Below are 27912 nucleotides of genomic sequence, written 5' to 3'. Positions count from 1 at the left end.
TTTGCAGCCAAAAGACCTTACTGCCAGCACAATGAACTTGAATGAATTCTATTCATCAGCATTGGTTGCATCAGTCGAGGCCTTATAATGAAGAGGCGTGCCATTTAGACTAACTAAGCCATTGGCACAGAGGGAATGGGCGTGTCATGCCGAAAGCTTTGACGTAGCTCTGTATAGCAGGCAATGCCAGGCAGGCTTCTGATAGTGACAGGCGGGCGGAGCTTGAAGGGGGCGTGGCCAAGGCGGGTCGCTACTGTGATCTGTGTAGTAGGGCGACAGCAGCTGTCTACTACGATCTGCAAATCCTTTGCCGCTTCTGTTACTATCTCCGCCGGTGCCTCTTGGAATATAAGTGTGTGTATGTCTCATCTGCAGCAATGCTGTGGACGGCCAATCAGTTCATAAGGAAGTTCTCCACCACCGCAGTGAGTAGCCTGTCACTATGACAGATGGGAGCCTAGACGGCTACTAGAGCTCTGGGGCGCTAGTCCTACTTGCCAACAACTCCCAGCAACACCCGAAAGCCACCAACTCTTTTCGGACGCTGAGAGATGTAGCTGAACAACAACCCTGCCCCAAGGATCCCATAGCAGTATAGCAGAGACAGTGCATGTGGTGTCTGTATTTAGATGGTTTGTTTGCTACCTGGCTAACGGGTAGTGAGTAATCAGGTGCCACCATGGCCAAGGCCAAGTGTATCATTGAAACAGCAGTGCGGGTGTCAGAGGGAGCAGGTGTTGTGTAGAAGGAGACGGTGCAGAAGAGTTTAGTGGCGAGGGAGCACAGTTGTGCGTATTGCTATGTGTGTTTATGTGCAGGGAGCAGCAGTGAGTTTAGGTGAGAGTGAGGCTTGTGGGAGCCGGGGGAATGTGCAGTGCAGGAAGCCACGCTGGGAGAGTGGGGAAGAGGCTGAGCGCTTGGAATTGCATCAGCAGCGCCTAATAGCCCAACAGCCTAACATGGGAATGTGCAGAGGACACGTTGCATGGGTCAGATCTCAGAGCTGCCTCACTGCACACACAGCACCCTCTCTGGGTCTCCCCTCTGTGCACCCAGCTCCCATCTGCTTTCTTTTCTAAATATCTTTCTTCTGCTCATGGAAAGTACTGCAATGATCTGCTTTAGAGCAGAAAGGTTTAACTTGCTGCCCTTCAGCTCTTGGTGGAGATTTCTAGTTTAACAACAGCTGGAGGTCAGCAGGTTGTGTCATACTTTAACTAGGGAGTCAATTGTGACAGCTGGGAGATGGCAATGTAAAAGCCTAGCCTTGTGCAAATATATATATATAAGTGGGCTTTATGGAAAAGTACATCTGCACATGTGTAATAAGTGTAGCATCCAATTTATTTCATTCAATTCATCAGTCTTCTCAAGAACCCTGTTTAATACACTTCTTTGGCTGCAACTGAATATGCCACTTATTGTAATGTGTTTGTCATTTTCTTTGACACAAAAAGGTGTGTAATAGTAGTATTGGTGTGTATAGGTTTTCTTTATCAAATTATTTGTTTGATATTTAGAATTGTTTTATCCCCTGAATGTTAAATAGCAGCCAGGTTAAAAATTGCTGTGTGATCTTTAGCTTATGCTCTATCGGTTTGTTACAGTATATCTGTGTTTACTGTAGGGTGTAGGAAACCGGAGCATGCAGATACTCAGGTTATGACATCACTTCTGTTTAACCAATAGGGCGAGCACATAGTAACCCTCCTGTAAAATGAAAGTATTTCTGTAATTTTTTAAATTCATTATCAGCTAGTAAGTATGTTTAAGCTCACTGACTGGAAAATAATAATAATAATATCCCAATAGTTACATTAGTTACACTAGACCAGTGATCCTCAACCAGTGGCTCGTAAGCAACATGTTGCTGGCAAACCATTTGGATGTTGCTCCCAGTTTCCTCAAAGCAGGGGCTTATTTTTGAATTTCTGGTTAGGAGGCAAGTTTTGGTTGCATAAAACCCAGTTTCATTGCCAAACAGAGCCTTCTGTAGGCTGCCAGTCACCATAGGAGCTATCAAATAGCCAATTATAGCTCTTATTGGCACCTCTTTTTTCATGCTTGTGTTGCTCTCCAAACTTTTTCCACTTCAATGTGGCTCATGGGTATAAAAGGTTAGGGATCCCTGCACTAGACTGTTATATCTGCAGAAATAAGATATGATTAATTTCCAAGGGTCAGATGTAGTTGTGTTGCTGCTTTCCTCCAACTAAACTACTGATAAAACCAATTGCAGCACCCCCATATATTTGTGAGGCCTTTGGCACACTTAGGGCAGTGGTACACAGGGAGATTAGTCGCCTCGTGCCAAATCTTTGTTGCCGCGGGTGACTAATCTCTCTGCAATGTAATGTGATGTCCCACAGTCGCCCGAAGTTTCCTCTCAAGACAATTTCCAGCGACTGCGGGACATCGCAGCGATGCATATGCCATCCCACCAGCGATTAATCTCCCCATGTACCACTGCCCTAAGGGCAGATTTATCAAGACATGAGTTTAGAGCTTAATACTAAAACTCACCCATGTTCTATTCCTTCCTATGGGATTTTTAGAAGCCTGTTTATCAAATGGTGAGTTCTAACTCTAACTTTTTCACCAGTTTATACAGTAAATACTCTTCTAAAAATCACATAGGAATTAATAGAACATGGGTGAGTTTTTATGTATTAACCTCTAAATTCACATTTTGCCAAATCTGCCCCTTAATGTTTAGACCTGCACCATTATTTGGCTAGAACAGAGATGGTCAAAACTCCCTTGTCCACCTGTCACAAACCAAAATGTTATTCAATGAAAAGCATGAGCCATTTTCTTTGAAAAATCAGATGCAGCTGTATCAGAACATTTGTGTGTCATGACAAGTCACATCCAGTATAAGTTACCAGATCTTTATTATAAAATTAGGGATATCTAGCAGGGCTTTTGTTTAAATGAAATCATTTAGCAATCACTGCAGCCCTGGTAAGAGGATTTATTCAAAGTACCCCTGATATTCAGATGACCTAGTAGCTAAGGATGCACTGAATTCACTTTGGAGTTCAGCCTAATTTTTAATCTTACATGGAGGATTTGCAAATGCAAATTAGGGCAATTACCTCGTTTGTGTAACCAAAAGTCACATGATTTTAAGGATTTGGATTCAGGCAATTGGATTTGTCTACATTTTGCTGAAATCTGGAATTCAGTGCATCTTTACTAGTAACCTTAATTTCATATTATATTATCAAATGGTTTTACATGGCTATGCAACTGGGAGCTAACAAGCTAAGTGTAGCTCTCCATTGTATTTTTATTGGCCTTGAGGCTACATAACTTTCATTTAACATAATCCAGCCAGTACACGTCTTGTATACTGGATAATTAGACAATTACATAAAACCACTGGACAAGGCTAATCAAACCATTTTAGTAGATTTCACTCACACATGTTACATATTATAAATAACATTATTATCCTGTTAGTAAACTAAAAGGCAGTAGGAGTGCCGGAGGCTGGTGCAGAATTTGTGCAACAAGACCAAGGTGACAGTGAAAAGTTGTAGTTAATGTTTTTCTCAAGCTTATACAAGAGATACAGTTTAACATTTGCGGTATCACTTGATCCCAGTCCAAAATGGAATGCAGTGTTTTTTTTTGTTCTTTCTTACTACAGATTTACTATCAAAACAAGCTAAGATTGGCCCTCATTGGTCAGAGTCTCTTTGGTCAGGAAGTATATAACAATCTACGTAAGGAAGGACATAAAATTGTTGGAGTATTTACAGTGCCAGACAAGGATGGAAAAGCTGACCCTTTGGGTAAATATCTCATAAACATGTGTTTCTCAAACATCTCATGCTGTTTAATTGTTGTAGGCCAAATGCTATAACAGCAGATTACTAATAATACTGAGCACATATAAAAGCTACACTTTGGGGCAGATTTATCAACATGTTAGTTTAGAGCCTAATACATAAAAACTCACCCACATTCTATTCATTCCTATGGGATTTTTAGAAGCATATTTATCAATTGGTGAGTTCTAACTTTCACCCATTGATAAATATGCTTCTCAAAATTCCATAGGAATGAATAGAATGTGTGTGAGTTTTTATGTATTAGGCTCTAAACTCACATTTTGATAAATCTGCCCCATAGTAAATAGGGGTTGGTCTTGGATATGGCTTCTTCGACAAAAAGGAAAATACAGCTGGTGTGCCACAAAATGTGAAATTCAGTGAGGAGGCTCAATCACAATGGTGTAGGTTTCGCCAGGTCTACAAATTAGACTATACTGCACCAGAGGAAGGACCCCAGCGGTCCGAAACATGTAGTGCTATGCATCTCTGAACTAATAAACAACACAGAACGCATTTGGCTCTCCAGTGGATTTTTTTATTTCGATATGGCTTCTTCATTTGCTTGCCTCCCTTTTAGATTAAATTATTAGGAACTTGGGTCAGCGATGGTAATTATGTTGTACTACTTTGCTGACATCTCTGTAATGAAGGAGAACCTTACTCCCCTGTTTGTTTTACCTTTGCATCTGGAATGTATCTGAATGTAGAAACCAGGCACATTTGTCCTTGTCTTTTTATATTACATGGCGTAAATGCTAGCTGATATCAATGAGTTTTTGATTTGTGATGGGAAATATCACAAATCAAAATAATTTACAATATAATAAATCTAATGTAAATCTTCTCAGTAAATCTGACATATAAGTGCAGCTTCCCCGCTATACAGTAAACCATAGTGCAAAGAGGGATGTCATTTTGCTGCATTTTCAAGGTCATTTCTTGCTATTTTTCATGGCTTTTTGCAGAACCAGAGTAAAATAATGCTGGAAAGTCAAGCAGTAACATGTCCAGCTGTTTTTCACACACCAGATCATAGAAGCAGAAAATGAAGCTTTTTTCACCGCTAGGGAGATCTAGTTTGTGTCTGTGTGTCCTCTGATGTGAAATTAATTACCCTCATTGCTCTGCAAAGCATTTTATATCCCATGTGCTCAACTGTTCCACGGTCCATTACCTTTAAAGTGAATTTAGTCTGTTTAGAGGTTTTTCTGAGTAATAAATGCAATTAAGATCGAATGAGCCAATGTTAATAACACAATAGGCTGAGTAAAATCTGGTTAAAAGTCCTTAATAAGAGATAGGCAACGCTCTTTTATAAACTTGTGCAGTCCTTTCTGAACCTAGTTGCTGTAAAGGTACATCCAAACATGGTGTTTTAGCCGTCTACTATAGCTGCACCATATGCAAAATCAGGCTCCCTGTCCCATTTTTTTCTTTTTAGCGAAATAGTACATAGTACATACTGTATACTACACTGAAGAATTTTCAGGTATTTAATATACAGGTATATAATCTTTAGATTGATATATGATCTTTGGTCTTTCATAAATAGATGACTTTTCTCATTACCTAGCCATTTTATAGGATGTATGAAATTGACACTGTATTTTTGTTCTACAGTATTATATATATATGAAACTGGCACTACGATTGTTCTGCAAGGTGTTCTTGGATAGTATTAACGGTCTGCCCTGGGATAGTATTAAGGAATCTGTGTATTTAATTAGTCTTCCTTATCACCTTTGGCCTATGTGTCCAGACAAAATACCCTATCTTTATCCTATAGAAGCAGTACAGCACATACCATATTTAGAATTCAGATGAATGCTTTCCATCTTAGTCCACTATCCAAATATTTGGCACTGTGCTTTCATACTGTAGATGTGATCTCTTTGACTAACATCTTAAATCTCTCTGCTTTTCAGCTGTGGCTGCTGAGAAAGATGGCACCCCAGTGTTTAAATTTCCCAGGTGGCGAGTGAAGGGCAAGTCTATCCCAGAGGTAGTGGAAGCCTACAAGTCTGTGGGGGCTGATCTGAATGTTCTTCCTTACTGCACACAGTTTATTCCTATGGATGTTATTGATAGTCCTAAAAATGGCTCTATTATCTACCACCCTTCTATCCTTCCCCGACACAGAGGAGCTTCGGCAATCAATTGGTGAGGTTTGTCTTGTAAAAGAGAAAATTAATTCATACTTACCGAGATTTTCTTTTCCTGGCCATCCTCCCTGGCAGCATAACATTTGGGTTTATCCTCTACCAAATGTTATGCTGCCAGGGGATGGCCAGGATAAGAGAAAATTAATTCATACTTACTGAGATTTTCTTTTCCTGGCTATCCTCCCTGGCAGCATAACATTTGGTAGAGGATAAACCCAAATGTTATGCTGCCAGGGGATGGCCAGGAAAACCACAGTACTCTGCTTTTCTAATAAAAGGGTTTTCTGCATACGTAGAATGTTCACTATGTCATTAGTGCACTGACAATGACTCTGATTCTATGAAAAAACATTGCATTGTGGAAAAAGCACATGTGATTTGCGCCTGAAATAATAATAACCTGAAATTTGCACTTTTATAAATGAGCCTTCTGGTCTCATGTCATCCATAAAGCAGAGCCTTTAAATAATGTTTACACATTTTCACAGTAATTAACAATAAGATAAAACATTTTTGTAATTGGACCTGTCGTACTTTAATGAATGTGCCCCTCTGTGTTAAACTCCTTGAAGTAAATGCTTTTTATACACGCACCTGTTTGTGTCAAATATCCTTTATATATATATTTCTTTTTTAATTTACATATTTCCTGTTAATTATATACTGCTAACACATTTCCACAGTGCTTTACAGCGATTATTCATATGCAGAAAGAGCATACAAACTCCTTGCAGATAGTGCCCTGGCAGGGATTGAACTCAGGAACCCAGTACTGCAAGGCAGAAGTGCTACTCACTGAGCCACACGCTGCACTCATATTTATGTATATATATATAAATGCCTTTAGTTATAAATTCATAATTTGTACTTGAATTTATATTAGTATAAAGCCTACGTGAAGCAGGGACGATATAGCCCCTTTTGAACATTGTTGAACTAGTAGGGCTTGTGCAGAACATACTTTTTTGCCTGTTCTCTTCATTGGAAAATATTTGTTTTTTGTTTTTTCCTCTGCTAAACATGACAAAACCTGAAATTGAAAATAAAGTCATATTTTGCTTCTTTTTCATAAAATCACAATTAAAACCAATAAGCAGTCCACTTATAATAAGCTGCTCTGTATGTTGTGACCTTACAGGCTGCAGCTGGAGAAAGGGAAGGGTTTGTTTATACAGAGGACTTCCATGAAGTGCTGATTTGTTTTGATTGCCCTTGTACAGATTGTATAAATAATCTATGCATGTATAAGTAGCATTAGAAAGAGTGTGAAGGAATCTTTAATTTACATATCTTAACATTTATCTACAGGACATTAATTAATGGAGATAAGAAGGCAGGATTCTCAGTTTTCTGGGCAGATGATGGCCTGGATACAGGGCCAATCCTGCTGCAAAGAGCGTGTGATGTGGAACCCAATGACACAGTAGATACCCTTTATAACCGTTTTCTTTTCCCTGAAGGAATTAAAGCTATGGTAAGTCTTAATAAAAATATGTAACTGTTTCCTTTTATAAATTCACTCACTGTATGGAAAAACCATGTTTGCACATTTACACTTTTGGTTATATTTTTTCTGCACAGCTTTTATTGTTTTGGGGAGAGCTATAAAGGCAAATGCTAAGGTCTCATGTTCTGTATCTGTGACTTTTCTTTTGCTTGTATGGTCACATATTGTTATGTATTATCATTAAATGTGAAATACTGAACAGATCGTTTCCTGAACAATTTAATAAATTTAAGCTTGAGACACTTGGTCTAATTGTGATTTTGTTCTTTTTTTTTCATACAGTGGACTGATGAGCCTGTATCAAAAACATTCTTAGTGTAGTTTATAAAAAGAGTTATGTAATCAAAAATATTTTTTTATTACACCTTGAGCAGTCTCTTAAAAGATTGCAAATGACTTCCAGTTGGACACAGTACCAAGACAAGTTCTGTTGGAGCCCAAAGCACAGCAACCCATACCACTCCCACTTTTTGGCCACAGCCAGAGCCATGTTCTGCAAAAAGCATGTAGTAGACAAAGACAGCTTTAATCTCTTAAATAAGTGATCCTGTCTGTCGTAAGGTCTCAGGATCTCTATCATTCTGTGCAATATATGTTTTGTTTAATATCCAGATGTGGACTGCAGGTATCTGCTATGATTCAACACTCATTGATTAATCCAAGAATGGTATATAATCCTTTTATGTAAAACAATATAGGGGAATGGAAATATGGCATTATCCATAAATTGTACAAATTCATTTTGGTGTTGGTAAATAAAAAAATTATAACATATGCTAGTCATTTGGTTTATTGTAGTAAAATTTCCATAATTTATTTATGATTTATAACCAATTACCCTCAACATATTCCGACCTATAATGGACATATCTTTTCTTCTAATATTAAGGCATTTGAACTTAATATAGTGACTTCATGTTTTTACAAGCCACCACCCTAGTCTTCTTTGTGATAACAATGTTTTATGTATCTGTAACCTTTAATGGGACCCTGACCAAATATTGGACTGTGAAGTATAGGTTTAAAACCCAAGAAGTGAAGAACTTAGCTCACTTTTTTCTCTTACTAGTTGGAAGCTGTACAGTTAATTGCTGATGGCAAAGCACCTCGCATAGGCCAGCCAGAGGATGGGGCTACATATGAAGGAATTCAAAAGAAAGAGAATGCAAAGGTAATTGAAATCTTTATAGAATGTCTAGCAGCACTCACTAAAACCAGGCTCACATGCACTACAAGATGACAGAAGTATTTGAATAAGCACATGAATAAGTGTGTAAAGGGTTATGAAATAGACACTGCCCACAGTTCAGCACAATTGTACATAGAAAATATTCTCAGCAAATTTACATTATTGTGAAGTTGACAAATAGATTATGTATGTTATATACAGTGGTGCATAGACGTACCTAAGAAATAACTTTGGCATATATTCTCCTAATGCTGGACAAGCCAGGACATTCAGATAAATGTGGTTGGACCCATAGGGCAAATAGCTATGGGAATAATTAATAAAACTGTTTTGCTACCTTAGCCTAAAAGGGGTATAACTCATTGTTCAATATAAGTTTAATGGATGAAGCTTGTGCTGCGAATAACTTTTACCTATTGTTTTAATCAAGAATCACTTACCTACTTTTCAAAGGCCAAACATGAGGTAAGCCACTTACCTTGTTTATCCTGTTTAGCTCAAAAAATATATAAATAACAGAAACCATACATTTTTCATGATTAAAACAACAGGCAAAAAGTAAAATACAGGTATGGGATCCCTTATCCGGATACCCATTATCCAGAAAGTTCCAAATTACAGAAAGGCCATCTGTCATAGGCTCCATTATAAGAAAATAATTCTAATTTTTAAAAATTATTTCCTTTATCTCTGTAGTAATAAAACAGTACCTTGTACTTGATCCTAACTAAGATATAATGACTCCTTATTGGAGGCAAAACAATCTTATTGGGTTTAAATGATGTTTACATTATTTTTTAGTAGACTTAAGGCATGGAGATCCAAATTATGGAAAGATCCCTTATCCAGAAAGCCCCGGGTCCCAAGCATTCTGGATAACAGGTCCTATACCTGTGCTAGATACGTGGACTATAAGATGTCTTCTATTGGTACAGATAATACTCCATTGATCCTGCTACATGTCATACAGAATAAAAATACAGTAAAATCTCTCTTACATTTAGTAAAAGCATTAATTCCCTGGTGGGACCCGGCACCCCCCAGTATGACAATGATTGTACCTTACTTATTGCAGATATTTCCCCAGTTAGTTCTCACATACCTAACACCCTCACAAGCACTTTCTCTTAGGTGTGGTGATTAGTGTACCTACATTAGTGGCATGTATCTCATGATTTGCCAGAAAAAACTGGGCTTACATCAGCCCATATATGGAAATTACGTTGGGAATCACATATGGATATGTCGCTATGTTAGCTGCCACCAATACAGAACTGCTTAGAGATGACATGAACTGATATGCCTAAAATACATTAGAGCTCTTTCCTTTCTAATGAAAGGAAATGTGCACCGTAACCCCTTAGTGCTCAAGAACAATGTTGCATTGCTAAATAGGGCTGTTTGTCTTGATTTGAATTTTGTTTGCTTGTTGCAATGTGTGCAGATATTTTGTTCTGAAATTGTCCCACATTACAGTTAACTGAAATTATTCTAGCTTCTAAGTACAAGAAGAAGTACAGCTCTGACTAGTAGCCAGGATGTGATGTGCACCTGTACTGAAATATCATTTTCCCTAGATTTGCTGGGACAACTCTGCACAGGCAATCCATAATTGGATCAGAGGACACGACAAAGTGCCAGGAGCCTGGACACTGATTAATGAGCAGGTAAATACAATGAAATAGCAAATGTCAGATTAATTTTAAAGTTGTTGCCAAGGTTTATTATAACATCCAACAAGTAAACAGTAATAATTTTTCAATCTGTCATAACAGATGGTGACACTTTATGGATCCTCTTTGCTGGATGGTCCAGTGCCCACAGGTCAGCCGGTGTCTGTTGAAGGTGCTTCAAAGCCTGGCCTTGTCACCAAAAATGGACTTGTTCTGTTTGGTAATGATGGCAAAATGGTGCGTTAATCCAATGTGTAATATCTATACAAAACAGTACTGATATTGGTATAAATAAAGCATGCAGTATTCTAAAATCAGATATCTGAAATCTTCACAGTTGTGTCATACAAACAGGTGTGGGGAAAGAAAAGACACCATACCAACAAACATTTGTCCCAAGGGATGACAAGTTACACTAAGAAATTAATTACAAGAGAAAGAGCTTTTATAATAATAATAAACAGATAGATGGCATAAATGTGAATTTGTAGAGGTTTATTAACTCATGTTCTTGTGTCTCTGTTATCATAATATTAAGGTCTGCCTTTAAGGAGTACAGAGGGTACTGCAGTCAGGGGTCCCATGGCAGAGGGGGCCATGAGGCCCCATGGTCGACTGGTTGAACCAGATGGGCATGCATTTTCTATAGTTGTAGAAATTCCCCCTCACCAGCCGCTCTCTTACATAAAAGTGAGTGGGGGATTGGGGTGGGCGGGCAGGTAGGGGTTGGGGGGACCAACATGGTGCTGTTATGCCATAGTTCAAAACCTTTAATTTATATATACATAAACATACTGTTTAAAATGGATTCCTAAACTTTTTTTTAACACAGTGACATTTCTCCGTACAATAAATAAAAGTATTTAAAAGAAGATGGACAATAATATATGGGATTCCTAAACTTTAACTCAAGTTCCCTGAAATCTCTATGGTAAAGACATGTTTGCTGTGTTTCCTTTTAGTTAACAATAAGAAATCTCCAGTTTGAGGATGGTAAAATGATACCAGCATCAAAGTACTTTTCAAAGGACGATTCAGCGACTCTGGAGCTTACAGAACAGGAAAAGGCAGTGGAATCAGAGATCAGGGTGGGTGCGTGAATATCAATTGATGTAGCTAAGTGTTAAGAATCAAATGTATAATTAAGGTGTGTGTGCACATAAATGGAATAAAGTGCTCATAATTTAGTATCCTACTGGCTAGATCTTTTTTTTATTTAACATCTATTCCCATTCAAGAGTAAACATTATATCTGCTATATCTTTTATTCAATGTAACTTTATAATATTAGATTAAATTTAATATATGAACTACTATACAATTTACTGTTACAATTTGTGTTTCATTTACTTTTCACAGAATATTTGGAAAGGGATATTAAGCAACGTCTCTGTGATTGAAAATACCACTGACTTTTTCAAATCAGGAGCTGCATCAATGGATGTTGTCAGGTGAGTGGAATATGTAGGAGTAGAGACATTGGGCACATTTACTAAGGCGCAAACTTTTGCTTCAGTAAGATTTGCCACAGTTTGTGCAACTACGTCAGATGATCATTTGTGACGAATATACTTATTCACTAAAATGCAAATTTTTGTTGCAGCAAGAGAATGCTAGCAAATTTTTGCCAGAGATTTTTTGCTAGCATGTACTTCTCCAATCGAATTTTCTCTAGCAACACTATCTTTCAGACAAAATTTGGTAGCGTATATGAGCCAGTGTTAATTGGAATCAGTGGCTATATACAGGACAGATGTGTGTATTTATTAATAATGTCGCATTAAGAACAAAGTCAGACGCAGAAAAAGAAAACATTTTGTTACGGTTTAACAACGGTTTAAGCTATTTCTAACAAATTGCAACACGGGTGCATTAATACCTAGACAAAAAGTATAGATGTGTTAATGACTTTAATGTCTTTTAATTATTTATTTATAATCATTTAAGCATTAAAAAAAAAAAATCATCTCTGTGGGAGGATGGCAGTCAGCATGTGTAAAATGCAGTCATTAACAATACAGGAGGTATTAAAAATATTATAAGTCAAAAATGTTTTACATTTACAACTTATAAAAAGAATGTCACTTTAAATAGGAAAAAATGCAATGCAATTTGACACCAGACAACGTTTTTGTTGGAATTCAGGACTTTATACTGATACAGTCACTTTGCGAATCTAGTTTCATCAATTTGCAAGTCAGAACTAGGCGAAATAGAATGGCGAAAAGGGAAACTAAGAGAAAATTGTGCTGTTTGATAAATTACCAAATTTTCGCTTCTTCGCCTGAGTGCTGAGGTTTTTCCTTTTTCCTTTTGGTAAATCGATGAATGCGCTGCAAATTAAATTGTTGGGAAATTTTCGCCAGAAAAAGACAATTCGCCTTGTCTTTGGCACAGTTTGAGTAATAAATTGTACTGTTCTTGTGTCCGTTTTTAGGAAGACTGGGCGTGTATTGGTAATAATACCCATAATGCAATATAGTGGTTAGATGGTTGTATATTAACTTTTGTTGTTTATTCCCTTTTGAAAAACATAAAGCTTAAAATGGACCAGATAGATTTCTAAAGCAAAGAAAAGCTCATTTATACAGTGCAAACCTATTCCGCAGTACTTTACTGCAGAAGGATATATATATATGTGTGTAGGCACAAAACAAGAAAAGTCCAGCACTTCCATGATTTAGAAAAAGCAAAAAAAGGTTTATTGTAATCAGAATTGTTGATTAAAATAAAACCTTTTTAAATTCTCACACTTAGTTTAGCCCTGGAGCTGATCAGCAGACCTCATCCAAAATTTATGGGAGCAGTACATCAAACTCTAATATAATTGTTATCTAATCTTGTCTGATTTACAATTTTTTTCAAAGATACATATAATTAAAAGAACCATATCTTGACAGAAAATGACTTGAAGGGTTGTACTTTACATCCATAGTTAACCCTCAACATTAAGGGTCACTAAAGTATAAAGATAACCCCCCAGGGGACATGAATGGATGGTTGGTCCAACTCAAACATTAGTCAGGGTAAGAGTTGGGGTGAAAGCTGCAACCCTTTAGCAGGCTATATGGTATAACAATACTTTATGTATATACATTCAGGTTATAAGTTTAGGGGTCTAGACTAGACGATGCCAGGCTGCAGTGGGTGGGCAGAAGTTTGAACACCTCTTTTTTATATAACTATACTACTTTGAAGATGAAACAATTTACAATTAACAGCAATAACCTCACAGAAAGCTGCAGGTTGTTACATTTACCCACTGTTCCTTCAGTACAATCAGTGTAATATAAAACAGTTATTTATAATTATATGTCAGGTTCCCTCCACCGCATCTATATAATTGTTCTCTTTATCCTGCCTTTCCAGCATTACTAGTCCCTTTCATTTTTACTTAACTGATTAACCAGAGAAAGTAATGCAGTATTTGCACTTGGCTTGTTCTGAAATAACTAATACTGTTGAGTCTTAATTTCCAATAATTATTCAATTCCAAAGGCTGGTTGAGGAGCTCAAGCAGAAATGCGAAGGACTAGAGCTGCAGAATGAAGATGTCTACATGGCCACCACATTTGAGGAATTCATTCAGATGGTTGTAAGAAAATTAAGAGGAGAAGATAAAGAAGAACTAGTGATAGATTATGTAAGTGAGAAACCTCCCAGAAATCAACTCCTATACTAATTGGCTGCATTGGGGACTGGGCGGGAAATTTAAACAGCTGTCTGGTCGAGTCCCCGGTGCAGATGTGGCCAGCAGATGGCATGCCACCTCCATATCTTTGCTACCCTAGGCCAAGGCCCTTGTGGCCTGCCCACAAATCCAGGCCTGGTGGTGCCCCCTTCCCTACATGGAATCTGTAGCGGTGCCTTGTGTGGTGTATTCTTCAGGGCTAATGCAGTATATGGCCTTAAGGATATCACTATTGCCATAATCATTGATTTTTTATTTGACAGTAACAATTACTCACAGGAATAATTATGAGAATACTAAAACAGATATTTGGATATGTATGGAAATGGGTCTGTTATCCCATCTCTGATAATTATCCTGTATAAGCAATGTTTTTTTTTTTATTACCAGGCATCGCTTAATGTCAACAACATGACAGTGAAGATGCCTTACCAGTGTTTCATCAATGGGCAGTTTGCTGATGCAGATAATGGGAAAACATATGACACTATCAATCCAACTGATGGATCCGTGAGTACTATTTTATGAAACATATAATAACATTATTTTGTGTTCCCTCTGGTAATGGTCTCCCTCCTCACTGCATAAGAAACATAAATAATTCAGGCCATGGCATTTAAGCAGTGCAATTTGTTTGTAAAAATGGGAGATTGAAAGAAGAGAATTCCTGCAACTGGCTTTCCTCTAGGCTCTATAGAATTCTGTTATATGTAATTTTATTATAGTTCAGCCCTTTACATTTGGTATATTGGATATTTGCCACACAATGCAGAATCGTCACTCTCTGCTCAGCAGATGGCAGTTTAGATATGTTGGAATGGTACTTTGCCAAGGTGTAAGTTGCAGGTGAGCTAGTAAACCTTAGGTAAACAGTAAAAACATGGGCCAACTGACTCCGTAATATAAAGCAGATACAGTGAATAACTAGTAAATAACTAGATATGGGATCCGTTATCCTGACACTTGTTATCCAGAAATGTATCCAAATTATGGGATGACCATCTCCCATAGACTCCATTATAAGCAAATAGATCTTATTTTTAAAAATTATGTATTTTTCTCTGCAACAATAAAACAGTCCCAAGGTATAATAAATCTTTACTGGAAAAAAACAGTCAAATTGGGTTTAATTAATGTTTAAATGATTTTTGACTAGAACAATTATCTGAAAAACCCTAAGCATTCTGGATAACAGGTCCCATACAGGGACCATACCTGTACCTGGTTGGACTACTAGCAGTTGAATAAAAGGTCCTAATCTCTGTTAGCTCAACTGCCTAATCTCTTCACTTATACAAACCATCCATTAATGTTTAGATTACTTTACTGTAGTGTTTGGTTTGACATATGCTTTTTGGTTTGTTTAATGTATTATTTTTAATTTGTCCAGTATATTTTACAGGAATATTGAAACTGCCATATTTTAGCTAATGCTCTACAATACAGTTACTGAGCTTTCTATGCCTAAAAGTGGTCCTTGTTTTTGTTTGCAGGTGATATGCAAAGTTGCTTACTGTTCAGTAGCAGATGTTGATAAAGCTGTTGCAGCAGCAAAAGATGCTTTTGAGAATGGCGAATGGGGAAAAATGAACGCAAGGGACAGGGGCAGAATTTTATATAGGTAATTTTATATGGTAAATAAAATTTGAAACAATCTGCTTGTGAATAAGACCTTTGTTATAATTTTAGGCATGTGTTTGCTGGTGGAACAATTCCATCTTAATATTGTAAAGGACTGTGCCCATCCTCCCCTAAATATCCTCATGGAGAATGCCTTAGTGGTCACATTTCTAGTGGAGATTAAACAAAAGCAGCGACTGTCAGCAGGGACATGTTGCCTGAAAAATGCAGCTAATACAGAGTAGCTTCTGAGCTTATTGGACTATAAGCCACATTGACAATTGACAATTACTTGCACATTCTGCTTTATAGCATTGCTGAAGACTGGGGCTGCCACCCCAGGGGCCCTGCGGGTGCCCCTCGCGGCTGCGTCCCCCGCATCCCCTAGGGGCCCTTGCTGAGCCTCCCTAATCCCCCACAGGGGCCCCCGCCCAACGTCCTCACCTGAGCATGCGTAAATTTAACGTGCGCTGCCAAGGGTCAGGTCCCATTAGGGCCGGGGCCCACCAGATTTTTCCAGTCCGACCCTGAGTTCTGCTCCACACTTTCTTGTTAGACAGATAGCAAACACACCGCCATTTAAAGTGGACCTGTCACCCAGACATAAAAAGCTGTATAATAAAAATCCTTTTCAAATTAAACATGAAACCCAAATTCATTTTTATATTAACACATTCAAACCAATTATAAAGGCATTTGAAAATTCCAGCTGTCAATCATATATTGCTTGCCCCACCTCTATGCCTTAGGCATAGAGGCGGGGCAGACAATAACTTTAGCTTTCCGTTCAGCACTACCTAGATGTCACTGCACATCTCACTTTCCCCCTCCCTCCTCATCATCTAATTGTGTAGCCAGTACAAGGGCATGGGCATCTGGTCCCCCATTCTGGCACATAAACAAGATTTTGGCATGATAAAAAGTTTGCCTTCATAACCATGTCCACAAAATGGTGCCTGCCTGCTTGCTTTGATTGAGTAATTCCAAGATGGAAGGAAACAAGATTTATATTATTTATATAGCGTAAGTAACGTTTATTTTGCTCAACTAACAATATAGAATTTGACGTTATGTCTTGGGGTGACAGGCCCCCTTTAAAGTGTAAATTTATAGCCGGCATCAGGTCTTTTTAGAAGGAAAGTAGACCTTATTTATAATAATAGCCTGTATTATTGTGGCCCGCTATTAAAACTTTCTAAAAAAAATACATGAATAAATGTCCAGGTACATTTCTGCATTTTTATCAAGACCCATAAAGATCTGTAACAGATGGTTTCTTCTTTCACAACTTTATAAATATGCCCTTTATGGGGTAATGTATTCAGCTAGGCAGTAATTGTAATAGATAATTTTTAAAAATCTACTTTGTTATAAAATGCATCCATTTGATTGATTTTACAACAAGTCAAATTGATAAATGAGGGGTTTTTGTTGCCTTTCAAGACTTGCAGATCTCATGGAAGAACATCAGGAGGAGTTAGCGACAATTGAGGCCATTGATTCAGGAGCTGTATATACCCTAGCGCTAAAGACTCATGTTGGAATGTCAGTTCAGACCTTCCGATACTTTGCTGGCTGGTGTGACAAGATTCAGGCAAGTTATTATTTGTTGTACACTTTCTAAAGGATTGTTGTTGCCATTATTCCCTCCTGGCTATTTTGGGTATATTAGTACATTGTGCAGTTTATAGTCATAACAGTATATCTGTGGTTACTTAACCATTGGTAAGGTACAAGTAGTTTCCTTATCACTATAAATTATGCCATTGCATATTTCATGGGACAGAAATAACCAAGAATTTAGGAGGAAATAAAAAAAGACCCTAGTGAAGATTGCAGCATGCATATAATTGCTAATTATCCATAAAGAATGTGAATTTTATATGTGCCCAGTTTTAAATTGCTATCCTTTAAAAGGATGCAATGCTAGAATGCTTTAAGGTAATATTCACTGTTAAGTTAACTTTTAGTATGTTATAGCTAGACCTTTGCTATGCAACTTTTTGGTTGGTTTCCTTTATATATTTTTCAATGTTTTTAAATTATCATACTGTATCGTTATGGGTTCAGTGTTATTGTTTTAGTAATAGCTGATATTTCAGATAGCAGTTTAAATTCTAAGCCCCACAGTTGCAGAAAAAAATATTGAAAATATTTGAAAATCGATAAAAAATAATAAACAAAGGCCAATTGAAGATTGTTACGATACTGCTGCAGCATTTATAGGACTTACCATAGTAGCAAGGGGTTACCACTTTACCAACCAGTAAAAATAATGTTTGATGCCCATTCAGACAGAAGACCTTTCTATGCACCAAACTTAAATTTTTAGTTGCATTAACTGAGACCTTGATTGTATACAGTGTAGGACTGTGTTGTCCAGGGTCCACTGGACATTTAACCCCCCACCACATACTTCTTACCTTCTTCCTCCTTTTTAACTTTGCAGCTGTTATCAGGGGAGAGCGTCTTTGTGGAATGGGCCTGGGTCGGTGGAGCCCTCTGAGTTTTTTCCCCAGTGTTCTTTTAGCCCAGTCCGACTTTGCTTGTATAAATAAGACTTCTCAGATTTGTATCTATGCTGAAGAAATGCTCACTTGAAAATGTACTTAGGACATACAGGTTGCTGATGGGTTTAGATATGATACCGTGCACAGGGTCAATTATTGCCCTTCCTATTGTTGGTAGCAGTGGTGTAACATAATGAGCAGGGCCCTCAACAAAAAAATCTTCAGGGGGCTGTTTCACATCTTTCACACTCTCTCCTGCTGAAACCACCATGGTCCACACTCATTTGTGCAAAAGTAAAGGATAAGTGGGAATCATACAGCAGACCCTGTGACCCCTGTGGTCTATACACCTGTATATGACTTCCATGTACTACCACCAGAATAGAATAGAGGCACAGATGGGTCATGGTGCACCTGAGTATTTGTCTGTTTGACAGGGTGATAATTTGCACCCAGAAACAACTTGGTGCTAAACTCCAATTTACTAAAACTGGGCAAACTCACACTTGATAAGTAACTGATTGGCATCCAGTCAGATATTAGCTTTGTTGATCCAGTGGTAAGAAACTCAATAAAAGCAAATAAAAAAGTTGCCATAGTTGCCTAGATGCTAATTTCCCCAGTGTAAGTAAATGATCTTTCATGGGGTTTTTTTCCAACAGTTTCAACAGTTCAGTAGTGGTTTTTCACATCATGCAGTTTATTTGGCCTTATATCTTATATGTTTGCGTACCAGTGTAAAGCAGTCACAACATTTGCCACTGCACTCTATGTAGCTGGGAGGGTTCAACAGTAAAATCACAATGTCTCTCAAAGTTTAGATATATTTTTGGAAACACTTTGTAATACACTTTCTCTAAGTCTGAAAACTTTTTGTTTGGTTTAGGGATCTACAATTCCAATAAACCAAGCTCGTCCCAACCGTAACCTGACTTTTACTAAAAAGGAACCTCTTGGGTAAGTGTGACTTGGTTCAATACCATTTGTTAACTCCTCCTGCCAGAATAACCCAGTAACATACGGTTGCCATATATCATTGTATCCCTAGTGTGTGTGCCATTGTCATTCCGTGGAACTATCCCCTGATGATGCTCGCTTGGAAGAGTGCTGCATGTTTGGCTGCAGGAAATACCTTAGTTTTAAAACCTGCCCAGGTAAACCCCACTTTTCTTTACACTTTTTAACTTTTTAAGTATTATCTCACATGATGTAGTACTGACAAATAATGTATCAGGGCTGTTTTAAGGAACCAGTGGGCCGAGGGCAAAAATATTATGATAGAATTACCCTTAGGCAGATGAACTTGAATATAATAAGGCAGACAAATACCTTATATTAAAATACTAAACTGGTTTGTGCTTACTGAAGTTGTTTGGACCATCATCTCATAAGTGTACATCTCTATGTTAACAGGGCTGGACAACTTATATAAGTACAGTTATCTGAAGTGGTACACGGCATAATTGTTATAGTATTGCTATGCAGTTAACTATTTAGCAATTAGACAGTTTTAGCAGGCTGAAGAGCACAGAATTGATACCCAGGTCCAAATAAAAAGAAGTTTTCTGTCTTAAGAGAAATGTCAATATAGATCTGTTGTCTGATATAATTTTACTTTCCACCCTACAGATCTGTAGAACATTGTCCCATATGAGTTTTCAAAGTTATGTTACACTTTAATTGCTAAATATATGTGTTTTCACTTCATTTTCTTGGAACATTTAAGGGAACTCAGTTTAGTTTTGTTTTTCTACCAGTTATTCCTTATAAAGGGTTGCCGTCTCTTTACAAGGAAGTTAAAACTTGTTGGTTTGCAACCATGGAATAAGTTTCATTTTAGGCATGAAGCACAAAAGGAAATGTGATGTCAGCACCATACAGCAATATTTTTGCCTTGTACTTTAGAGCCCCCTGAGTGTTCAACATAAGCTTTGTTAATAATAATAACAACAACACATTTATGGGATCATTTTAGTTTCTAAGTTACATGTGGGTCCATCCTCAGGTCACTCCACTGACAGCACTTAAGTTTGCAGAGCTGGCTGTGAAGGCTGGTGTGCCGAAAGGCGTTATCAATATCCTGCCTGGATCAGGTAATATAAATCCATATTATATTTTTTAATATTTTTATATTAGATTTTGAATATTTTTATTGTGTCTATACATTTAAGAATATATTTGGAGCTGAGAGTATTGGGTTTATAACCCCATTCTAGTGCATATTAGTTATGGTAGGCCACACTGAGTTGTTAGTTCACTTCTATTTCTATCTTTTTGTAGTTATGTGTTATAACAGTGGGAGGGCTACAAGGATGAAGGTAAGGATGAAGCCAGATAGCCAATGGTGCCTTAGGCATGACAGAAACAGTGAGCCAGTAATAACTTAACGTAATACAGGGCTGTATTTAGGTTGGTGCTGCAATAGGCACCAGAAAGTAGCCTTTCCTTTTCTTCCAAAGTTGGCACATGCAGAAACAGCCCATCTGTATGTATGTATGTTTATCTTTATCTATATAGTTCTAGTTATGTACTCAGCAATGTACAGTAAAACAATAAATGAATGATAGATATAAAGTATGATATTAAATACAAATAAATACAAGGTACATTTGCAATATGTTAAGAATCAAAGAGACAAGATGGTGGAGGTCCTTGCCCCGTAGAGCTTACAATCTAAATGGAAGGGTAACTTACAGACATAAACAGGGGGGAACAATAATGCTGCAGGTTACAGTGGGTGACACTATGATATAAGTGCTAGTTCCAAGATCAGGTGCTGTGTGAGTGCTCCAATAGGTAGTCTTTGAGTTTAGCTCTGAAAAGACTGAGTGAGGATTCTCTCTGGAAACATTCAGGGATGGCATTCCAAATGTAAGGAGCAGCAAGACAGAAAGAAATGGCAGTAGTAATGGGGGGTGGAACCAAGCGGTTGCTCTCTGAAGAGCAGAGGAAGTCGGCCAGGAACATATGGGACACAAGAGAAGAGATGTAGTGAGGGGCAGAGGACTGTTTATGAAGGGGGTCGAAAAGTACATTTGGGTATCATTAGCATACAGATGATATTTAAAGTCAAATGAGCAGATGAGATCTCCCAAAGACAAAGTATAGAAGGAAAACAGGATAGAGTTCAATTCCACCACTCTCTATTCATTTTAGTGGGTTTTTTAGAGGCATATTTATCAGTTAAATTCCCACTTTCAACCACTGATAAATTGGTCTTTAAAAATGCCAAAGGAATAAATAGTGTGGAGGAATTTTACAGTGGAGAGCTCTAATTTCACATTTTAATAAATCTGCTCCTTTAACCACGCTCCTTTAACCACTAGGGTGTTCTGGCAACATTCATGAAAATTGGGCTTAGGTTCTAACAAATGGTTACTGTTCTGTAAGTGTATTCAGTATGTCAGATAGTGAGACATGCTTTGGAAACTGTTCTGCATTAAAATATTTCTCTGTATAAGTAAGGACAGCATTGTATTGCTCATTGGAATTCACTGTGCATCATGGTTCCTTTAGGAGGTCTAGTTGGACAGCGCTTGTCTGAGCATCCAGATATTCGTAAGCTTGGATTTACAGGCTCTACACCAATTGGCAAACAGATCATGAAAAGGTAACCCCTTCAGTTTGTGCAAATGCACAAAAACACAGCCAGTGTTTCTAGTGGAAAATAATCATATTAATAGACAAATAGAATTTCATATTTAATTATTACTGTTACAAATGTACTCTTGTTTTAAAATGTTATATGAGATGAATGATTCATAGTTTCAATCCCATATTGTTTATTTCCCAGTTGTGCCGTCAGCAACTTGAAAAAGGTTTCCTTGGAGCTTGGTGGTAAATCTCCACTTATCATATTTAATGACTGCGATCTGGACAAAGCTGTGAGAATGGTATGGTCATTCTGCTGTAACAGAATATTCCCTTTACACCCGCATCAGTGTATTTATTAACACTGGAGACAAACATCCCTGGTGATGTTGCCAATAGCAACCAATTAGATCTTTGCTTTTGTTTTGTAACTTGTAGGTGACCGTTCAAATATAATTTCTGATTGGTTGCTATGGGCAACATCACCAACAATGTTTGCCTCAAATGTTAATAAGCCCCCAAGTCTAATTGTTTAGTTGTTATAATTCCTACCTAGCTGCTAGCTGACATTCCTCTTCATATAAATTGGTTGTTTTTGCTGATTCACGCACACCCAACACTAGTTATGCGCTGTTAGGCGCTACTGCATATAAAATACAGAAACACAAGTTCTGCAATTATACAGTGGTTGGTATATAGCCTGTAGCACCATACACATAGATGAATACATGCAGTTAGTTTATGCCCACCAGTCTGTCACAGCAGTGGCCCCAAAACTGCAAATAAAATTTGTACTGAGATGTAAGTACATTTTTGTCAGTGCAGTTGTGACACTGTTGACTCTGATTCTTCATCCAGGGAATGGGAGCAGTGTATTTTAACAAAGGAGAGAACTGTATTGCAGCGGGTAGGCTCTTTGTGGAAGAATCCATACATGATGAGTTTGTGACCAGAGTGGTAAGTTATTTTTATGTGGATTTTTTTCTTAGCTATGTTGACATAATTCAAATGGCAAACTTTGTGCAAAGGTCACCTTTAAATTAACGTTTAGTATGTTATAGAATAACCTATACTTAGCAACTTGTCACTGACACCAGCAATTAAAATACATGGCCTTGGAGGGTTCCAATTGTTAAAGGAGAAGGATAGGCATTTTGGCATTTTATTGCTAATAGATTAGTCACAAGGGTGTAAGCTAGGATGCTATATTTAAGCTGTAGGAAGCTTTAGCATACCTAAGTAAACAGCCCTAGAAAGCAGCTGCCATTTTAGCTTGGGCTCAGTACCTTCTATGCTGCAGCTCTGACTGCTGAGACCTCAGATTACAGCACAGTTGGTAGAGGAAGTGAGAGATGATGGGAGGGGAAGAAGGAAAAGAGAGAGGGGAGAGGAGCAAATGGAACAGACCCGTGCCGTGCCCTGAAGGATTTTTCTGAGAGCAGGAAGTCTGACACAGAAGAACATGTGTACACAAAAGAAGAAAAGAAATCCTGTTTCTTTTGATAGAGGACTCAGTGCAGCATTACTGTGAGTAACTGTGTGTAGTTTTTACCTTTACTTCTCCTTTAATCTTATTTTTCATTACTTATCTCCCTTCTCTTACCATCTACTATTTATCTTCCATCTTGACTTCCAAACTGCTGCCTGGGTAATTAAAAAATTGAAGACAAATTGAAAATAGTTTTAGAATACTGACAGATTCAAAGTTCATATTAAGGTAAACTACCCCTGTAAACTAAGGGATGCATGTATGCAGCAAAGGTTCCTTAAAAACAGCTGCTAGGCAACAAAGTTATTAAAGTACTGACATGCCATCACAAATGAGAATTAGTGGGGCTGTAGTAAAAACATTGGTATTAGTAATCTAATCTGGATATTCAGATTAAAATCAAGATCCCCCTGTATCTACCATATTGCATGTTATTAAATCTAAGAACAAATAGAAACATAATTTTGTGCATTTGTAATTGGGGCAAGTGGCCTAGTGATGTGCAAGCCAGCCAAGGGTTTACCTGTGGGTTGGGCAGGTTGGGGGATGAAAAATTGGCCACGATTTCATGCTCAGGTTCCAGTTGCTACACATATAACTCTTAATTTGTGAGCTATGGCTGGGCTCCCTAAGGCAAGTGCCTTCATTGGTTGTATAGTGTTTCTTGAGCCTGCCCCTCCCTCTAACATGATCTCCAATGTCAAGTCGGGCCCCAGATAAGAGGGGCCAGCTTAATGTGGCTGCAAGTTGGATTTCTGATTTCTGTTCCGCACATCACAAAAGTAGAGAATACTGGTAAAGGGAGCAAGAAGGTAAATGGTACACTAGCCTTGCTAGAATGAAAAAGGGCCAGTTAAACGTAAGACTGCTCATTTTGTTATTATTAATAATCCAGTGTTATCATGAATCCTTCAGGTACAGTATATACAGTATGTATGCACGAGAGATTACAGTATGTTGAGGATTTTAAAGGGAATTCCACTGACCCATAAATTGCTTTACAATACATTTTTAGGTGGAAGAAATTAAGAAAATGAGGATAGGTGACCCTCTTGATAGATCTACAGATCATGGCCCACAAAACCACAGAGCTCACTTGGAGAAGCTGTTAGAATACTGTGAAATAGGAGTGAAAGAAGGAGCCACACTTGTATATGGGGGCAGAAAAGTACCAAGGCCAGGTAAGGCAGATTGTAAGCTATTATCTGTGGGTACCAATATAAAGGAAATAAGGGATACAAATACTGAAAGCATGTGCGTGAGCATGGTTGTGGGTCTACTTGCCTAATATTTTGCCCATTGTGGCTAGATGGCAAAAGGCCTCAGTGAGTATGATAGAGTGGTGATTGTTGGCAGGCTTTGGAGGTAAAAGAAGATAAAGACTGTACAGCCTTCTCATATTTCACAAGTAACAGTGAATGAAAGATTATTTGTTAGTAAACAGATTCTCTCTTGTCAGCTAAACCTCAAATTGTCAGTAACAACAGACTGTTTCCAATCATTTTCATTATTTTAGGCTTCTTCATGGAACCAACTGTATTCACAGATGTTGAAGACCACATGTATCTTGCTGAGGAAGAATCATTTGGACCCATCATGGTCATTTCTAAGTTCAAAGACGGGTACATGTCATGTATTTTTAGTTTTTTTAATTTTATTCTCCAGGTGCCAAGAGATGAAGCCAGCTATGATTTGTGTATTTTCTTCCAAGACTTTTATTTTATATATTTTACTGTTTAAAGTAATGTTTTTACTATTAGTATATTAGTTACAAGTTTTTATTCTAACTTGGTTAATCGTTATGGCAGGCTATTTTCATTTTTCAGAATCTTTAGTCTGCTTTACTGTGGGCATTAAATAACTAATGCTGAATACAAAAGAGACAATCTTTCTGTGTGTGGTCTCTCACAGGCCTACATTTTGCCAGGCCTCTTACAGTGGTCCTGGGTTACCCTGTCAACAGATGTCAAATTGGGTTATGTGGATTTAAAGATGTAAGGGGACAAAAGCAGGAAAATGAGTCAGTAAATGAAACTTGTGATTCCCTAAACCAATGCTGTCCATCTTATTACATGAAGTGAGCCAATTATATCTCATACAGCATGTTGCAGGGTCAGATTAAATTACAGTGATGATGTCATATAGTGAAGTCTATGGAGCCTCTAAGCAGACTAGGGCCATAAAAATCCTTTGGAGGGCCACATATGGCCTGTGGGGCTTAAGCTGGACAGCCCTGCTCTAAACCAAGATGTTGATTTCCCTCAAACAATAGGCAGTTTATGCACTTGATGGTGAAAGGAGCCACAAAAGTCACAATATGCAGCAGTACAGGTTAAACATACTTCATTTTAACTTATGGTACACACCACCACACTCGTCTTACTAATAAAAAGAATGGCCATCATATGAGCCAAATAAGAAAATAAAGCATGCTCCATCTGTCGTTATAATCAGTTGTGTCAGGTAGCAGAACAGTATGGAATAATAAGGATGGACAAGTGCCCTAGTACAGAGGAAAGATTTTTAGCTGTGGGTTTTTACACCAGCTTTTGGAAACAGAAAATTTAAAAGATAACAGTGCGCCCATGATTTAGAGGGGGTTTGAGTGTTACTGGTTAAGAAGTCCTCCCTATGTGTAAGTTTTATTCCAGCACATTTTTGTTTTGATTATCTAGAGACATTGATGGAGTGTTGCGACGTGCCAATAATACGGAATATGGATTAGCCTCAGGCGTGTTCACAAAAGACATAAGCAAGGCAATGTATGTCAGTGAAAAGTTGGATGCTGGGACAGTTTTTATTAACACATACAATAAGACAGATGTTGCAGCACCATTTGGAGGCTTCAAGCAATCTGGTTTCGGCAAGGACTTGGGTAAGTGTTTAATATATCTGCTACATTGTAAAAATACAGTTTGCAGAAAGTAATACAATCTAAGTAGCAACAGTTAAATGTTTTCCCAATATGTAATTTGTAGTCTGTTGTAGATGTATCTGTGATTAGATTTTACTAAGAAATTGTGTGATAGGCAAATAAGTGCAAAGTGCAGGAAGTAGCCCCCCTCACATCTCTAATGATACTAGCTGCAGGATTTGTGTGTAATCGCAAAAACAAAAAAGCTTTGCTTTCCTATTAAGCAAATGTACCAATATTTAGGTAGTTCTATATCTTGTAGTTGATGCTAGGCATACAAAGATAAAGCTGGCCATATATTTAAATACTTCTTTGTCCTTGCTTTATTAATCTAACTGTGTAGTGGGTTAAATACGGAGGTTCATTATCTGACTGAATTCCAGTCAAATATAGGCAGTACTGTACCCCCTTATGCTGGCCTTACGTGAGCTGATAAAAACTGCCAACTTGACCCCTTCACAGCAAGTTGGCAGCTTATCTATCTGTGCATGGGCCCTTAGGAAGTCCTACCCGAATTCTATTTGGAAGAATATCAATCAAGCAGTTTGACAAACCTTGCCAGACAAGGACTGCATTGGTACATTAATGCAGTCATCTCACAAGAGGTCTCTATAGACCCCCATGTTGGTCCAATCATTGGTTTGGACCAACAATTAAATAATCCTGATTTTGGCCCACTGCATTTGTGGCCAAATAGGGTAAAGATCTGCTTGTTTTGTAAACTTGTCAAATGAATGGATCTTACCATGTATGCCCAGCATTACCACTATTTACTGTGGTAAAACGATCTCCAGATACAACCATTACTTGAAACTGTGGATTACTTTTGGCTGTATAAGAAGTTAAGGTGGCCATAACAAGGCAGATTTAAGCTGCTGATTCAGGCATCTTAAAGGAACAGTAACACAAAACTTTAAAGATATCACTTCTAAATACTTTTATTAACCTAAATAATATTAAAACAAATTGATATTTTAAGTGGTTTTACAATAAATTGCATCACCAGTGGCTTACTGGGCAAAGCTTGCAAAGGCGATACGATGATGGGGTAGATTAATTACTACGTAGGTTAATTTACTACGTTCTTCTGTGTCCTTTTAAAAGAGATTAATGTACTACTAGCGATGGGGCACAAAGAGGGAAAGGAGAGGGATGGGAAGACAGACCTTTTCTCCTCTTCTGCTGGGTCTGCGTGTCTGTTAGAAGGAGCGGTGCCAGAGCCTGCACGGGGAGAGGGAGGGGGATCTGAATGGAAGTGGACTGTGAGACTTGGGAGAGATCTGCTGCCAGAGCTCAGTAAATCTGTGGTAAATTCCTTTTTCTAAAAAAACCACTAATACTATTGTAATGTTTCTATGATATATTTGCTAATTAAAGTATATAGAATGGATTTCTTGAAAGTAAAAATTTTGTGTTACATTTCCTTTAACACCAATTCAGCAGTCAAAGACGAGCTGTCAAAGAGAGGACCATATCAATAAGTAATGCGGTCCTCGATCCAACTGAAAAATCAAAATTGCCAGATAAGTTACCTGTGTAAGAGGTACCTTTGATGAGCCTACCCGACTAATATCTGGCAATTTTGATTTTTCAGTTGGATCGAGGACTGCATTGCTCATTGATATGGTCCCGTCTTTGACAGCTCATTTTCCATTGTTGTATTACGATCAGATTACATAGCTAATCGGAGCATATTGAGGGAGAGAGCTGCTCATTTTGCATCC

General features: G+C 37.9%; 1 protein-coding gene across 1 annotated transcript in view; it reads left to right on the top strand.

Annotated features, from left to right (window-relative positions):
• Window positions 1-212: 212 nt before the first annotated feature.
• The window catches only part of aldh1l2 (aldehyde dehydrogenase 1 family member L2), a 29234-nt gene continuing 1534 nt past the window's right edge, over window positions 213-27912 (top strand). Inside the window, exons 1-22 of the mRNA XM_002938070.5 lie at window positions 213-425; window positions 3656-3800; window positions 5768-6002; window positions 7313-7478; window positions 8581-8682; window positions 10278-10367; window positions 10476-10610; window positions 11336-11461; window positions 11733-11824; window positions 13872-14016; window positions 14455-14574; window positions 15558-15685; window positions 17128-17278; window positions 19081-19151; window positions 19243-19348; window positions 20200-20287; window positions 21711-21804; window positions 21988-22087; window positions 22644-22742; window positions 24290-24455; window positions 24791-24896; window positions 25950-26149. Coding sequence (XP_002938116.1) covers window positions 378-425; window positions 3656-3800; window positions 5768-6002; window positions 7313-7478; window positions 8581-8682; window positions 10278-10367; window positions 10476-10610; window positions 11336-11461; window positions 11733-11824; window positions 13872-14016; window positions 14455-14574; window positions 15558-15685; window positions 17128-17278; window positions 19081-19151; window positions 19243-19348; window positions 20200-20287; window positions 21711-21804; window positions 21988-22087; window positions 22644-22742; window positions 24290-24455; window positions 24791-24896; window positions 25950-26149 — 2713 coding nt within the window. The 5' untranslated portion in view covers window positions 213-377. The remainder of the gene's footprint in view (window positions 426-3655; window positions 3801-5767; window positions 6003-7312; window positions 7479-8580; window positions 8683-10277; window positions 10368-10475; window positions 10611-11335; window positions 11462-11732; window positions 11825-13871; window positions 14017-14454; window positions 14575-15557; window positions 15686-17127; window positions 17279-19080; window positions 19152-19242; window positions 19349-20199; window positions 20288-21710; window positions 21805-21987; window positions 22088-22643; window positions 22743-24289; window positions 24456-24790; window positions 24897-25949; window positions 26150-27912) is intronic.

This window comes from Xenopus tropicalis, chromosome 3 (assembly GCF_000004195.4).
Source record: "Xenopus tropicalis strain Nigerian chromosome 3, UCB_Xtro_10.0, whole genome shotgun sequence".
NCBI lineage: Eukaryota > Metazoa > Chordata > Amphibia > Anura > Pipidae > Xenopus > Xenopus tropicalis.
This window is presented reverse-complemented; position numbering and strand designations above follow the sequence as displayed.